This window comes from Saccostrea cucullata, unplaced genomic scaffold, assembly GCF_032062105.1.
Source record: "Saccostrea cucullata isolate Sc308-1 unplaced genomic scaffold, CSIRO_AGI_Scuc_v1 ctg833, whole genome shotgun sequence".
Lineage (NCBI taxonomy): Eukaryota > Metazoa > Mollusca > Bivalvia > Ostreida > Ostreidae > Saccostrea > Saccostrea cuccullata.
Genome location: NW_026921170.1, coordinates 116,473 through 133,465, shown reverse-complemented (window position 1 = coordinate 133,465; position 16,993 = coordinate 116,473). Strand labels below are relative to the sequence as shown.

At 31.9% G+C, this 16,993-nt stretch overlaps 2 protein-coding genes across 2 annotated transcripts; both read right to left on the bottom strand.

The window, feature by feature from the left end:
* Window positions 1–3,048: 3,048 nt before the first annotated feature.
* On the bottom strand, window positions 3,049–8,222 carry LOC134259338 (GTPase IMAP family member 8-like). The gene is made up of 4 exons (XM_062741930.1): window positions 8,075–8,222; window positions 7,461–7,550; window positions 4,201–4,263; window positions 3,049–3,986 (listed from the first exon to the last, which is right to left on the bottom strand). Exons 1-4 carry the CDS (start codon window positions 8,133–8,135, stop codon window positions 3,232–3,234), a joined length of 969 nt encoding a protein of 322 aa, XP_062597914.1. The 5' UTR covers window positions 8,136–8,222; the 3' UTR covers window positions 3,049–3,231.
* A 731-nt stretch (window positions 8,223–8,953) lies between these two features.
* LOC134259337 (GTPase IMAP family member 6-like) lies at window positions 8,954–10,100 on the bottom strand. The gene is made up of 3 exons (XM_062741929.1): window positions 10,042–10,100; window positions 9,880–9,915; window positions 8,954–9,754 (listed from the first exon to the last, which is right to left on the bottom strand). The coding sequence occupies exons 1-3, from the start codon at window positions 10,097–10,099 to the stop codon at window positions 9,015–9,017; spliced, it is 834 nt and encodes a 277-aa protein (XP_062597913.1). The 5' UTR covers window position 10,100; the 3' UTR covers window positions 8,954–9,014.
* Between the last annotated feature and the right edge of the window lie 6,893 nt (window positions 10,101–16,993).

Below are 16,993 nucleotides of genomic sequence, written 5' to 3'. Positions count from 1 at the left end.
TGACAATTTTGCATGCTAGATAAAAAAAAATCAATTATTTTCTTTAGTATTTAAAAAAAATAAAACATATAATTCAAGCAGTATTATTTATAAATAAATGATGAAGCTAAATAAACTTACACATTGACAAATGCAAATCAACAATATGCCAAGAATAGCAGGACAAAGCCGCTTTGTTATCAGAGTACACATCATTCTTTATCTAATACTGATATAGACTACTTCAAGAGAAATTTAAAGTATTTATTTTATATCAAGCTGTGAATTGAAAATTCATGTGAAATATGAAGCACTGAAAATGTCAAAGTTGCAAGCTTCGGTCAGTCAGAATCATAATTGTGGTATTCATTAATTTCTTTCGAAGTGGGATTGTAATTCTACCTTTTAGAGGGCAATTATTATTAAACATTGTTATCTTCAAACTGTCACATATTTAATTTCTCTCATGGTTAATTTGTAAATATTGACGAAATTAAAATGTAATATATTAAATTTTATACTGAATATATAATTGAAATTCATAATAAATTATGATCAAAAACTCAAAACTTACTAGTATTCTGTACGTTCTAACTGATATATATACTCATAATCAATAGAAATTAATGAAACTCGAGTTCACTCAACCGTTAAATTATCAGGAAAATTTGTGGGTATAAATAACTGATTTTGCAATGTTAAAGATGTCCTTACTTTTTTGGTACACGGTTATATCCCGTATATAATTTTCACCCTAAAATTAGGGTGTTGCGTTTCTACTGATTGTGAGATATACATTGAAATAAATCTTCAATTTGAAGCGACATAGTATTTTTCCATTATTCATCCCGATACACGAAGGGCGTAACCAGTCGGCAGGTGATACTCACTCCACCAATGAAACTGATCCCACTTCCAATGGTTTGATGTTCGTGTATTTCTTATTGACTTTTGAATTATGTTCGTTATAATCTCTATGTTTCATTTAACCCCCTTCCCCGCAGTCACGCAGTCATACCATTTCCTATTTCTACCGCATAATAACGAATTTACCATTTCTCCGCAATCATGCATTTTTGCGTTTAAAAAGTTCATTTAATTTTCAATTAATTGCCAAATTCCAACTATTTTATACTTGCTTAAATCTCATAAAATAAGAAAATTTAATTTCTTATTAAAACATTACTTCATAATCATATTTACGCTAACGTTAGAAAAAAAACTTGTACCTCGCCGTAAAGTGCTTCCAGCAAAATGGTAACGTAATATTTCGATGACGCGAGGATTCGGTGTATCCTGCAAAACAATTCAGTAAGTTGTGAAGAGTATACACATGCCAGTAAGTCTCTGAAAAGTAAAATTATCTGACAGCATTCGTAAAACTTAATTTGACCCTTTGTGAACAGATCCGAATTTTAGATTTTGATTTCGTGGTTGAAGAATTTTTCAGTAGTAATGAAAATAAAAAATTCCATTTTGTGATGAACATAAATTTGTAGTTTACCTCATACCTGAAACAACGAAAGAAAAACTCATACGAAAATTAGTGATTTCACAGTATATTGCCTTATTAAGTAAAGAAAACTATTAATGGTCTTTAAATATTAACTATTGACCAGCAAATAGAGCCTTTCTCCTTTATTGATTCGGATATGATTTGATTGATAACATATAGTTTAACGTCCATCTTAAGAGTTTTTCACTCATAAAGAAACGTTCATGTATGCCGGTTAAATGTAGGTATGATTAAAAAAATTATCATATTTGATATCGCGATTTCTTAACTTAGTGGAACTCTGTCAAGATGAAAGGTAGGACACGTCTATTGGGTGGGGGCAAATGTGCTATTTATTAAATACAATGCAAGATCGGTCACTGTAGAATTTATAAGGATAGATAAGTAAAATATACTGGTGGAATACCTTGCTAAACAATCACTTAACCAGCGAAATAAATTTTAGAGAGGAACCAATCCTAAATTGTTACAATTTTTTTTTTTTTTTTTTTTTTTTTTTTTTCTTATCTAAGAGGACTCTTCTCGTTGACTTTTCATTGAAAATCGTCACATTTAAAAGCAGATAAAATTTTCCAAACTTTCCTAATTTGACAATCTACTATTTGGAGTTCAATATCTGGCAAAACATTGTGTTTTCGGCATTAAATTGTTCGAATCATTCGATTGTCACCACAGTAAACAATGTCCTCCCCCCCCCCACCAGAAATTTCGAAATTTCTGGATTCCTCTGCAAAAAAGTAGTAGTAAGTTAGATAACTGCGAGGTACTCATTGGTATTCGCCATATGACGTATTGAGACTCCCTTAGTAATATGTTTTAACTCTTTTATTATACGGTGTATTGGTACAAAAATTAGACATTTTCAAAGCAAGTAAATGTAATTCTAGTTTTAACACAGAGCAATTACAAAAGAAATGAAAATAAACTAAATATTGATTACTTAGAATGTAAATAAAATAAATAAGTACAATAAAATGTATTTGCATTTGAATAGATACAAAATTCTCGTATCTACAAGAACCATTGTTTATTTTTTAAACAATATTTACACCGTGACAAAGTTTTGTGATCTGTGGATAGCTCTCAGTGCATACTATTTTACAAGAATGACGACACAATTAACCTTAATAGACATCTACATGACACCACTAACCCTCTCCCAAAATATGATTAGGCTACTGTGTAAAATGTATGAGGATCCCATGGTACCATGGTTTTTTTCATAGAAAAAACGCTCATTTTACGACCCCCATTTGCTCCCCCCTCCCCCCTGGCAAAATGAAAATTCAGAAACCTTACTGCACAGCTACACGACACTACAAACCATATCCCTAAACATAATAAAAATTTAAAAAAGAAAAGAAAAAATGAATATCTTTACAGCTTTACATTACATATTTCATTTATAAATTCATATAATGCATTCAACATATAACAAACTTTTAAGTCTTAAACAACCTATTTTAATATTTTTTCATGTTCTTTGAACCATACAAAACACATAAAAATTAAAAGAAAATATAGTTAATTATTGACAATTTTGACATCCCTAGTTATATAATTTCTTTTAACATACGTTAATAAAGCACGCCTAGGAATATATACATATTTACATGTGAAACAAATTCAGCTCCATGTGCTTTGATTTACGATGTTTGCTATCCATACAAATTATGCAAGACTACAATGCACATTATTTTATACTACGTATACTATATGCTTTCAAATTTGGATTCTTATTCATACCTTGGACTTAAAATTGCATTAACAAAGAACTGAAAAATTCCGAGCAATTCTACATTTTCCTGCACGTTGCTTATCTTCATTCGATCAGAAGGACTGTTGACTTCATCTTTTACAATATTCCATGCTTTCAAAAGCATATCTGTTGAATAAATTTGTTTGCGTTTTATGATGCATAGGTCATCAACCATTCTGAAGAAATTGTGCGCAAGCATGGCCAGATCCCCATTTTCATTTTCGACTCCATAAACGCGATATTCTACTTCTTTCAAAATATCTTTAAAACGACCGTTTGCAGTTTTAAGCTTTTCTTCTAAAGCACTCTGACTGGGACATCTAGTAAATACTAAAATCATGTGACCCATAACTTCCTTTCCCAAAATCCTCTTGACATCTTCCAAGAGCTCGATATCATCTCGTGTTATTCGCCCTTCAAAGCTTAAAACAAAAGCAATGCAATGGAATCCAGGGGCAAACCGCAAGAATAATTCACCAACACCTTCGATAAACTCAACTATTTCTTTGTGTCGTTCTTTATTTCCAAAACCAGGAGTGTCAATCAAAAGAATTTCTCGTCCAAACCTTTCTGTTACTTTCAAATCAGCAGCTTTTGTAACTGAACGCAAGGCCCTTTCAGGATCGAACAACTTTTCTCCAGCCAGAGTATTGCAAAATGCACTTTTACCTACGCCCATTTTTCCGACCACAATCATTCTTATTTCCTGAAGGAACTGTATCAGTTCGATTTCTGAAATAAGTAAGTCTCGATACGGAATATGTAAAACAAGTATATTTATCGTCTTTGATATAATGATTCAAAATTTTAAGTTTTGCTTTACAAATAAATTTTCCTTTTTATGTTCACAGTTTTTATTTGCAATTTTTACATATAAAGCTCGAAAGAAATTAAGTTTCTTCATTGAAAATTTCAATACATTTAAAAAAAAATTGGTTTCACTTACTGATAATATGTTTAACAAAACTGCCATTACTTGTGGTATCACCACCATCATCATCTTTGCTGTCTACAGGATACACACAAATAAAGTAATTCTTAAGAAAAAAGATTTTAATTCATTCAGATAAAATTAATTGTCAAATATTATCTAATTGGTTTTTGTTTCAAATACAAACTTCTAATAAGGAAATTTACATCCTTAATGAGATTCATTTTTCAAGAATTCAGAATGGCAAATACCTCGGTATTGAACTCGATTTAATTTTGGGGAGTATTTATACTGTGGTTTCATCAATTTTCTTTGGCATCAATTTTCGTGGATTGTGTAAAACAGACAGTTTCAAGGATACGTAATTTCGTGGACAAAAGCATTGCTTATACAAATGAATGTCATATTTCGTAATTCAATAAACATTTGAATTCGTGGATCTGCTTAACAATAAAATCCATGAAAATTGGTGTTCAAGGAATATTGATGAAAAAAAAGTTAGTGAATTTCAAGTCATCAGAAGCCTCCAACTAACCAAAGGTATATTTTATATATATTTCCCTAAATATTTTCGACAGTATACAGTTAAAATATATCATTGAGGGAGTCAGCAAGATTGCAGTTCCCCTCGAGCAAGTCTATTTCCCTCGGCGCTTGCGCCGAGGAAAATCGGCTTGCTCGAGGGGTACTGGAATCTTGCTGACTCCCTCAATGATATACTTTAACTGTTTTATTATGCCGATACAAACAGGACATTTGAAAACTTTTATTTAATACTGTATTCTGTAACAATGTTAAATTCCAACAGGAATAAATAAAAAATAACAACAAAACAGAATACATACGTTAGGCCACATCAATAAATTTTTTTGTTCGTCGGACCCGCGCGCTCCTATTTATACAAAATTATTGACTCGCGATGCATTTCGATTCATTAATAAATATTCATTAGTTTATTCGAAATATTTCTATGTCTGTCGTAATTTGAAAGAAAATGTTAAGTGTTGCGAATAGGTGTGTATCAGTTCCTCCAAAAAACGTACTTTTTTTGCAGGGAATCAGTCTGTTTTGCAGGGAATCGGTTTATTCACGGTGATTTTCAGGAAATCAGCAAAATATATCGATTTACTTTTATATAGTGAAAAATTAATAGAGGTTTAATAAGCACACAGATACCGTTTTTTTGTAATATCATTTACGCACCTTATACCTGTATAACGTCTTCTTAGGAATAAATTGTCAAAATAAGCTGTATTTTCAAACTAAGTCGTTTTTCCGGAATAACATGTAAAGGATATACCAAAATATATTCATCAGTTTAATTTCCAAAACATTTTCTTAATTGTTAAACTTGGCAATCTTATAAAAAGCAAAAAGAAAAAAAAATGTTTTTTTTTACCGTATAGCGGGTTTTCTTGGCGGGTATAAAAATAAGCTTTATGCGTGCTTGAAGGTATACAAATAATTTTAATGTAATTTATTTTAGCGGGGCCAGGGTAAAGCTCTTTGCAGTTGAACACAACGAAGAGTACTGACTATTTAGCAAATGAAATTTTAGCGGGCTCCCATAAAAACGCCAAAATGAGCCAAAATTAGTACCCCGCTAAAATAACAAGCTGCACAGTATCTTGTTTATCAAGCGCAATATCTTTATTTTTTTCTTCAAGTAAAATTATACAAGGTGGTATAGACATTATCTGAATAACTGCAGATTCATCTGAATTACATAAAAAAAATATCAATTTAAAGAAACCATTGTATTCAAGACCTTTATGCCTTAGAACAACAAATATCCGTAGTCAGTATTAGTGTATTTTTTATGAACAAAAGGCATTTTTTTAAAGAAAGTGGATATAATTGACAGATACTTTTGTGACGCCTGCAGAGCAGACCTACACTTTTAGATCAGTTTACCAGCTGTCCGTCCGTAAGTTTATCTGTAGTATTTTGCTGATATATACATGTACTTTGGTGCTATGACTAAACGACCATTGTTCCCCATTTCTTAACCTTTGGTTTATATTTAAAATATCTAATGCAACCGATAAACAGCCTACTTTTGACATTTAAGAGGTAAATTTGTGTTGTTTGGATGCGCATTGGATTTCATAATATATCATGAAAATGTTCAAGCGTGGCAGCTTTTTGACATTGACTTTTTAACCTGCTTTTAACGCTTAATATGAGTATTGTTATACTGTACTTTAAAACCGTGTAATTACAGTTCAAACAATCAGAAATTTAAATGCAATGGCAATGTATCGGGCTCGGCTTATGTAAATGGACTGCAAGATGTAGATTTAAGACAGACTGATTTTTTTTTTCTAAACGCTTACATGTATCAGGGAACAGTTTTTTTAGCAAGCTATAAATTGAATTCTGCAGGGAAAAATGAAATGCTGTCTTCATATATGTACACCGGTCACGGTAGCCTAGTGGTAGAGCGTTCGCTTCGTGATCGGGAGGCCCGGGTTCGATTCTCGTTCGCGGCGCCGCGTCATACCTAAGACGTAAACAAAGGTAGTGACTGTTCCTTCGCCAAGCGCTCGGCACTAGAAGTGAAAGTCACGGGTCTTTCGGATATGACCTTAAAAACGTAGGTCCCGTGTCACGGTAGGCGCTGGCACGATAAAGAACCCTCACTGCTCAATGGCCCTGAGTGCCGAGTATAGGTCTAAATTTGAAGCTCTTCACCGGCATACGGTGACGTCTCCATATGAGTGAAAAATTCTCAAGAGGGACGTTAAACAATATACAATCAATCAATCAATCATATATGTACATATCAGAGAAAGGTTTTTTTTCTAATCAAGAAAAAAACAAATTTAGAGAAACTGTCAGTGTTGTGTGGTACAATATATAATTTCAATATTATTATATTACTTTTGTGATTTATCATTCTTTTCATTAATAAATAAATATTGAACATAAATAATAGATCTCTTGCTTTTAATGTCATAATCTTATGTCTGAGGCATCACGAATGACATATTTAATAAGGTAATCGAGTTTCGCAGGAAGATATGTTGAGCAAAATAGGCTTAATTCATATATTTAACTTTGATTATATAAGATCAATTTATCACAGATTTTTGATATTTTAGTACCATTTAACAGAATTGCCTAAAATTTGCTACTGATTATATGATTAAAATTCAAAGGTAAGATGAAAATTTTATTATCGAAATTATATCGGATGCTTTATATCTTTAATATTTTGATTTACGTCTTAAGGCCTGATATATTTACATACAATATAATATACATTTTCTTACCTGCCTCACTACAGCAACATTTTCGATTGCAGGACGTACAGGCTTTTTCCGATCTTGTGTTTATTGTATCACAGTACAAGCATTTCCACTCTGTCAAAAAGCAATGATTATTATTTATAAACATGTTCACATTAAAGAGTCAGAAAAGAGTAAATTAAAGATATTTACCAGTTGATTCATTATTTAAATTAAAATATATTAGATTAAGAGTTATTCAACTGTCCTTGGGTTACCGCATAACATATTATTTAAATTCAGTTAAAACACTGTAAACAGAGAAATTTTCGCCCCCGTTGTATTTTCGTTCCTTTCGCCCTGCCCTCTGTTAGGCGAAAGGGGCGAATTCAAAGAATAGGCATAATTCTTAAATAAACTTCGAGAGTGCGAATTTAAAACGGGGCAAAAATGTTTGATTGTGTGAAAGGGCGAAAATTACACGGGGCGAAAATAACCCTGTATACCGTAGTTTACAAAAGTTTCGAATCAAATTCATTTGAATATTTTAATTTAAGATTTACATGTTATACATGTATGCACAACAAAGTATTTACGGAATAGAGAAATTCGGTCTGATTTTTAAAACCTATTGTATAGTAACACTGATGTACATGTACCTGATTCCGATGATGAACTCCGCCAATGTTGCAATTCTTCTTTAACAATTTGATTCCCCATAACACATTTGCAGAAAATGTTATTCAGAACCAAATAACTTTGACTTCTGATAAATGTTTAAATAAATGTGCATCGGTAGTACTTGTTGTTGAGCTCATGTGAATGTTTTGATGCAGAACGGAATAATTTGATCGATTTTCTGGTAACAAATATTACATTGTATACATGATGTGCCAATAACCATTGTGTGATTCTCAAGTTATCTTTTTAAAAGAAAGAAAAAGAATCCTTTGAAGAACGTTGTGACAATATTTAAATGAACAAGTTGGTACAATAAAAGGGGCGTTTTGGAATACGATTTTGCCAAAAGATCGGATGATAAAATAAGATAAAACTATTCAGGTTACCGAAGTGTTTCAATCTGTGCAGCACTTAAAAAAGATAAAATATAATGGATGTATATTTTTATATTTTGAAAGGCGGTTACAGTGCAAACTAGTATTGTGCTGAAAAAAATATCAGCAACATTCCATCAAACGAGTTTTAAAACAATAACTAAAATTATTCCAATACTTTAATAATTTTGAGTACAAAACATAATTTAAGCAACCAATTTTTAATCATGCAAATACATTTTTATTATGAATTCTGGTGTCGCCATTTTTTTTATCTTTTCACTTGACGTCTTTCCTTAAAAAATATGTCCAATGTAACTTTATTTCAATGTTAAGTATTTGCTATAATTTTTAATTGTAACCATGCTTTTTTTTTTAATTTAATTCCCTTTCCATATATTAAACATTTACTTTAAAGTCAATTTTATTTGAAATCTACAATTTATTTTAGATTAAAACAATTTCATTTCATAACAAATCCCATTGATATATTTTCACTAAGATACATAAATGTTCAAACCATCAAATAAACAAGACAAATATTTCAGGATCGAAAAAGATTCAAAAAATATCTAACAAGACGTAAACGATCGATTTTCTTCTGAAGATCTTTGATTCTCATTCTGTCATGTGGTGTCTTGATTTCGTTTTCTACGGCTTTCCACGCCTCAAGAAGCATTTCGTTTGTGTAGATAGCACCCATGTCACTACATAAAGCGTCGACCCTTTCAAAAAATGCCCGTGCACATGCTTGTTTCTCATAGTCTGCACTGTCACGATAAACAGGGAATACACGGCCATTCACTTCAGCCAACAGCTTACAAAACTCTGGATTTGTTGTTTTTAGTAAGTTTTCTATGTCTTCTTGGCCGTTGCATTTATTGTAAACCAATATCATGTGATCCATTACATTATTTCCAAAAACCTTCTTGACATCCTCAATTACTTCTTTGTCTTCACTTGAAAATCGCTCATCAGCATTCAGAACCATAGCAATGCAATGAAACCCTGGCGAAATGCGAAGCATATGTTCACAGATATGGCTGGCAAGTTCAATAATTTCTTGATCACTTGTTTTATCTAAATCTCTGAACCCTGGCGTATCAATGACAAATATGTTTCTTTTGAACCTGTCAACGCATCCTACTTGGGCAGTTATTGTTACGGCACTCATTGAATCTCCATATTCAAATCTGTTCAAACCGAGAAGAGTATTGCAAAGCGAACTTTTGCCCACTCCCATTTTTCCTACAACAATCATCCGTATTTCTTTCAAAGGGCCATCTAATAATTAAAAAATATATTTTTTTTCAAAGCATTTCTTCATATTTTGTGAAAAATCATTGACATTATGTTTTTCTTTTGACATTGTTACATAAAATATAAAATATACATGTATTCTATCATACCAATTTTAATTTTCAATTTTCTCCCTTTGTTCCAATCTGTAAAAAAAATGAAACTAGATTTATCTCATTAATTAATAAAAGCATAATAAATAAAACATTTAAAGGAGCAATTTATTTGCTTACTTTTACCTAGAACAATTAATTATATTATGTAAAATATACCTGATTGCTTTTCATGGCAACCCTCTAAACCAGTCCCTCTTCCACTTGTATTACCCATATTTTCTGTTCAACAGCGGTCTGGTGGAAGATTGATGTGTACTAGTAAGAAATAGACCAACATAGATTTTTTTTGGTCTTGCATCAATAATTAAACCTTTATTTTTAAACTTATCTGGAGACAAGCCAAGGTTTCTAAACGTTAAATATATCTATGTAAAATTAAAGTCCGAAGAATTTTAAAACACCCTAATACAATTAAGGCCACAAATACATGTACTCCTCGTTACAAGGAGAAAACTACCTTCTCGATCAGGATATATAATTTATAAACATAGTCATTCTCGAAAGTCTACCTCACCCCTCTCTGCTGCACTATTTTTGTCGAAATTTCATTTATAGGTGTCGCGCTAAATCCACAGAGATTGGTTCATTTTAAGTTAGGTAATTTTTTTTTTCGATTAAAAATAATGAATTTCATTTGAATTGATGAATAGTCCGCAATCATACATTTGAAGCAAGAATTTTGTATTCTTCAAGGAAGGGAGACAAAATAATGCATGAATATACATATAAGTTCTTTGAATGGCATTATATTTGAAAAACGCATTTACATTCAAATTTATACTACAATTACAAAATGGATAGTTACATGTACATCAATACAGTACTGTAATTATGTGACTTTATTACATATTGCCATTGTGCACCTCCTCCTTTACTCACAGGTGCTTGAGGAGAGGAACCACCCTCGCCTTATATAGACGCCTGGTCATGTTAGACCTTTTTCACATATATTATATATGTATGACACATTTATGAAATAATCTATAGTATCAATTCAGAATATTTGCTTACACTAACATTTTATAAAAATTCGAAACCACACTCTATGATTTTTAGCAATAGAATGTAGGGTAGATTTTCCAGAATGTTTGTTTTAGGTAACTTTTCGATGTGTTGGTATAGATCTTATAGATCTTATCTCAAATATGTCAATGAAAGATTATTTATGAGAAAAAAAGCGCAAGGGTCTATATCAAAGGGGGGGGGGAGGTCCTGTCCTTTTTACTTTTACTTTTTGATCCGAAACATATTTAGAGTTCCCCGGCCTCAGCAAACCATGCACTTTGTCATCCGTTATAACCATATGAAAGGAGGGGGTATCATTTAGTGAGCTCATTGCTCATAGTACCTCTTGTCGAATTTTTTCTTTATTTTTTGTTGTTGTATGTTCATTACAAATTTTGAAAGCACTGACTATACAGTATTGATATTATAGCCTCAGTCCACGAACTTTTTTATAACCCCTCGTATATTATTAATACACGGATGTCACATTCTTTTATGCTTCTTTTAATGCTTTGTGTTTTTAAGCTTTTTAAGCTTTAAGTGTATATTGTTGATTTGTCAATATTTATCCTACAGCAGTCCATTGAATGCAGTGTATGTATGATGGTGTATTGTTCTTATCCCGAAACTTCTAGTTATCGTTGTCAATACCATTTATCTTTTCCTAAAAGCAGGTATTGTACAATTTCTGATGACTAAAAGGTTTTATTTTTGTTTTCATATAAATTCAGATTTCTGAAGGCAATTTCTCCGACATATGTAATGATAATATGCACGATAATGATTTTCAAGGTTTGGCTGATACCCAATTTTAATAGTTGCTAATACAAAATATGATTTGTAGATGGACGATTTTGGAAACAAGTCTCGAAATTAATCTGAAGTCTCTGAAAACTGGTAGAACATGTCGAATCATTGACTTCCTACATTTTCAAGATATTCTACATTGTTGGAATGAAGTTGTGGCATTATTTTTCAAAGAGAAAGGGGGATATAAACATGAATTTGAAATTGTTCTTAATTATTTTACGGAAAATAAAATCGAACTAACAATAGTACGGAGGGAAAAAACTACCAGCAATCCTGCCTATGAATGAAGAGGTTGATATCTAATAAGCAGCAAATGACTTATTATTCTGGATATAGAAACGATAAAGATATAGCTTCTCAATTTTTATGTGATAGAGTGGATAAACTTTCTAATTATTAAACAGTATTGCTGATAGAAGTGTACTTCAATGCATGATATGGGAATGAAGTACAGTGAACACTATTTTCGAAATATTACATGTTATGGTAATCTCCTTTCCCTAGTTAAACTTGAATGAACAAGATCATGATCAGTAATTGGCATTATTGAAAATTATCATGTTTACATTATTTTTACACAAACAAGAAATGGAAAAACTATATTTTAGAATTATAACATTTTATGTAATTAGCGGGGAAAAAAATCTTAGGTCTAGATTTTTATGCCCCCGTAAACAAAGTTTCGGGGGCATATATTTTTTTCGTGTCCGTCTGTCTGTCTGTCTCTCTGTCTGTCTGTCTGTCTGTCTCTCTGTCTGTCTGTATGTCTGTCTGCCTCTCTGTCTGTCTGTCTTTTTCTCTGTCTCTCTGTTTGTCTCTTTGTCCGCAAAAACTTTAACCTTGTCCATAACTTTTGATTTAGTGGAGCTGTGACTTTAATATTTCACATGTTTATTGTTTGTGACAAGACCTTTCTTTGGAAACCAACAAATTTGACCTTTTGACCTTGACCTTGGATTCTGACTTACTTAAACACAAAACTTTTGAACTTTTATTTTGGTCATATCTTTTGAACAATAGATACCAGGACATTTATATTTCACATATATATTCTTTGTGGATAAACTTTTCATGGGATACCAACATCTAAAGTATCTATGAAAAAACTTTAACCTTGGCTATAACTTTTGAACAATAAGTACTACAGCTTTCATTCTTCACATATATAATTCTGATGAAAAGACCTTTCATTGGATACCAAGAACCTTGACCCTTTGACCTTGACCTTGGAGCTTGACCTACTTTGAAAATACAACATTGACCATAACTTTTGAAGGATTCGGGCTAGGGCATTCATACTTCACAAATTTATTTCTTGTGGCAAGACCTTACATTTGATATCCAGAATTTTGACCCTTTGACCTTGACATTGGAGTTTGACTTACTTTTTACAAACATTAACCTTGACCATAACTTTTGAACAGTAGGGGCTAGATCTTTCACATTTCACATGTGCAATCCTTGTGACAAGACCTTTCATTAGATATCAAGAATCTTGACCTTTTGACCTTGACCTTGGAGTTTGACTTACTTTTTACAAACTTTAACCTTGACCATAACTTTTGAACAGTAGGGGCTAGATCTTTCACATTTCACATGTGCAATCCTTGTGACAAGACCTTTCATTAGATATCAAGAATCTTGACCTTTTGACCTTGACCTTGGAGTTTGACTTACTTTTTACAAACTTTAACCTTGACCATAACTTTTGAACAGTAGGGTCTAGAGCTTTCATATCTCACATGTGTAATCCTTGTGACAAGACCTTTCATTGGATATCAAGAATATTAACCTTCTGACCTTGACTTTAGAGTTTGACCTACTTTTTCAAACTTTAACCTTGGTCTTAACTTTTGAACTATAAGGGCCAGCGCTTTCATACTTCCCATACGTAATCTTTGAGACAAAGCCTTTCTTTAGAACCCAACAACCTTGACCCTTTGACCTTGAAACGGAATTTGTCCTCTATCATAAAATGTTAACCTTGGTCAAAGCCCTGGAACAGGTGAACCTAGCATTTTATATTTCGCATTTCTTGTGAAAAGGCTTTACTTTGGTACCAACATATTTGATCTGCATTTGAGAAAGCTTAACCTTCGCTATGTTGCCATACGGGGGCATCAGTGTTTCACAAACACATCTTGTTTTCTTAACAACTGCAACCAAAAAAAATTATGGGCGCCAATCAAAAATATCGTTTTTCAAATATCACTTCTTTTTGGCAAGATATTTTATTTAAAACCAAAAATTTTGACCTTGACCTTGAAAATTTCTGAGCTTACGAAAAAACTTTAACCTTGGTCATAACTTTGAACGGTAAGGGCTAGGGCTTTCATACTTCAAATATGTAATCCTTGTGAGAAGACCTTTTATTTGATATCATCAACTTTGACCTTGACCTTGGAGTTTGACCTTCTTTTTACAAATTTTCACCTTGGCCATATCTATTGCACAGTAAAGGCCAGCGCTTTCATACTTACCATATGTAATCTTTGAGACAAGGCCTTTCATTAGAAACCAACAACGTTGACCCTTTGACCTTGATCCAGAGTTTGTCCTTCATTTAAAAATGTATACCTTGGTCAAAACCCTTGAACAGGTGTTGCTAGGGTTTTTTATTTCACATATGTATTTCTTCTGAAAAGGCCTTACTTAAGATACCAACATAATTGATCAGCATTAGAGAAAGCTTACCTTGGCTATGTTGCCATACGGGGGCATCAGTGTTTCACAAACACATCTTGTCTTGTTAGAAAAAGCGGAGTAACATGCTGCTTTGGATACATATAGAGCAAAGAATATCAAGAATGCATAAGTGAGTCAAGCATTACGTATACATATAGATATCTTAGCATGTAGCAATGTAGTGTAAAGAAGAAATGAAATTATTTGATATATTTTATATCATATTTATTATGTCGTAACCTTTTATAGAGTATAGCCCCGGATTTTTGGGCATAATTGGTCCCAAATTTGTCCCCACCCAAACTACGGTGACAAATGTGAAAAAAGTCTGCAATGGTGACCCAGACGAATGCCCCCATGATGTTGGATGTGTTGTCAAAACCATTAGTATAAAGAACAGTTATGCATACTTGTGCAGTATATATCAAGCAAGCATATTTTTCGGTCCCCATTAGCAAAACTAATTCCATGTGTAGTATTTTCAGTTGTTAATGGACATTTATGCAATGTTTTACTTTACCTCTCTTCATAGAAGTGCATTCCATTAGAACTCTTTATAATTTGTTTTTCTTCTATTTAGAGGAATCATCGATCCACAGTGTAAAAGCAGGACATACAACAAATCAAAATAACTCAATCAACAAAATAGCTACGTCATCTCCAAAAGATGTCTCTTTTCTTAAAGAATAATCTACCTATAGTGTAAAAGCAGAACATACAGAAAAGCAACATAATTCAATAAACAAATTAGCTACATCATCTCTTTTACGAAAGACTGAAGGAATTGCTGCAAAAGATGTCTTGTTTATCACAGAAAGCATTACATTTTCTGGAGATACATTAGAAAGCAGTCGTTACCCAAACCATGAGAAAATCCTTAACACAGAAAATGATAATCCTTTGCCCCTGTTAACACAAGTGAGCGTGATCTCAATACAACTGCTTTTACTCTGCATAATTTTTATCTTTTTTTATGGAAGAATAGAAAAAAGAAATGTAAGTGCCTTAGAAATAAAGCACAAATTAGTGATGCTGATCATTACCATTGCTTAGAAAAAGTAGACCGATGGTTGCCGTATGACACTATTAAAGGTTAAGTTTTCGATGGCATAGCTGATGCAATAATTAACTACGATATTAAAACAGGTCAGTACATAGTTGGATTTAAAACACAATGTACTAAAAAAGAATTACCGTCAACTTCATCAAAATACAAGCAAAATATGAGCACCGATTACAGTCAGCTTTAATCTCACTGATACCATCACTCAGTGATATTGTCTTTTTTAATCTGTGAAAATTTCATTTATTCTTAAATAGAAGAAATATTAGAAGAACCCTACCTTAAACAAATAATACATTCATATTTATGCCCTTAAAGTATTGCATGTATTTTTTAGCACTAAAAGTATCAAATAAAAACTTTTATAGGGCCAATATTTTTTTCTTCTTGATTCAACTTTTTATGACTTATATGCCGAACAGTACCATGTAGTATAAAGGATGGGGTCAGAGATATACATTTTTGGATAAAAGCTGTAATACGTGGGCTTTTTTCTATAATTCTGTTCTTTTTATTTTGTTTTAAATTGCGTTGATTGAAAGTGTAAAATCGATCTGTTGGGTATTCATTGCAACCTATAATTAATCAATCTAGCATATGATATAACGGAAAATATCCTCTACGCAAAAATATGTGGGTCCAAAGTATTAAAGGTAACAGATTTATTGATTTTAGATATTTTTTCCTATTAAAAACATGCAACACAAACACTTTTTTTTCTTTGGAAGAGACAACATCATTTCACAGGATTAGGAAAGTGGATAATTCTTTGAATATTTCTCCTCAGTCTTAGAAAATGAAATAGACCTGTAAAATGTTAGCAGTCTTGTATTACCGTTTTTTTTTTAGTATGGAACACAAATCTAATATTAAATTTATTTAAAATCAACGGAAAAAGCAACAAAACCAAAACAAAAGCAGAGCCAAAAAAGTATAATTAGTTCCAGCTAAACAATGATATGTTATTCAAATTCGATAACAGGTGAACATGTTTAACATAGTTCCGAGTAAATACATGTACATTTCAGCAAAAAAAATATAATATTGTGAAATAATTTATCTATATAAACTAGCATACACTCAATCTTCCAAAGGGCAATTTAAGCTTCGTAACAATACCTCTGTTGTCTTAATTACAAGAAACTACTCAAACAAAAGTAAATTACATTTTTTCGCCACAAAATCAAAATTTATCGATAGCTTTCTAAACCTTGGTTACATTAGAAGAATGTCAATATAAACGATAATAGTTTGTTTTGATTTTTACACTTAATTTCATTCGATCGAGGAGACAAAATTAGAAGACATTTTACGAACAGAGAGCATAAAATACGTAAAATCTTTGCAAAACATACAAAATTATTTTAACGATTTCAGTTGTCTTTTAATATTATCTGACAATCCGAATTACTGTGTTTGCGGAGGGCGCTCTTAGGTGAGAGATTGACTTACACTGCGAACAAACGAATGAATTTTTTCATCAGTATAAGTTTAAAGTTTTTTTTATGATTTTACATTCAACGTTCAAATATACAAATAAGTGTT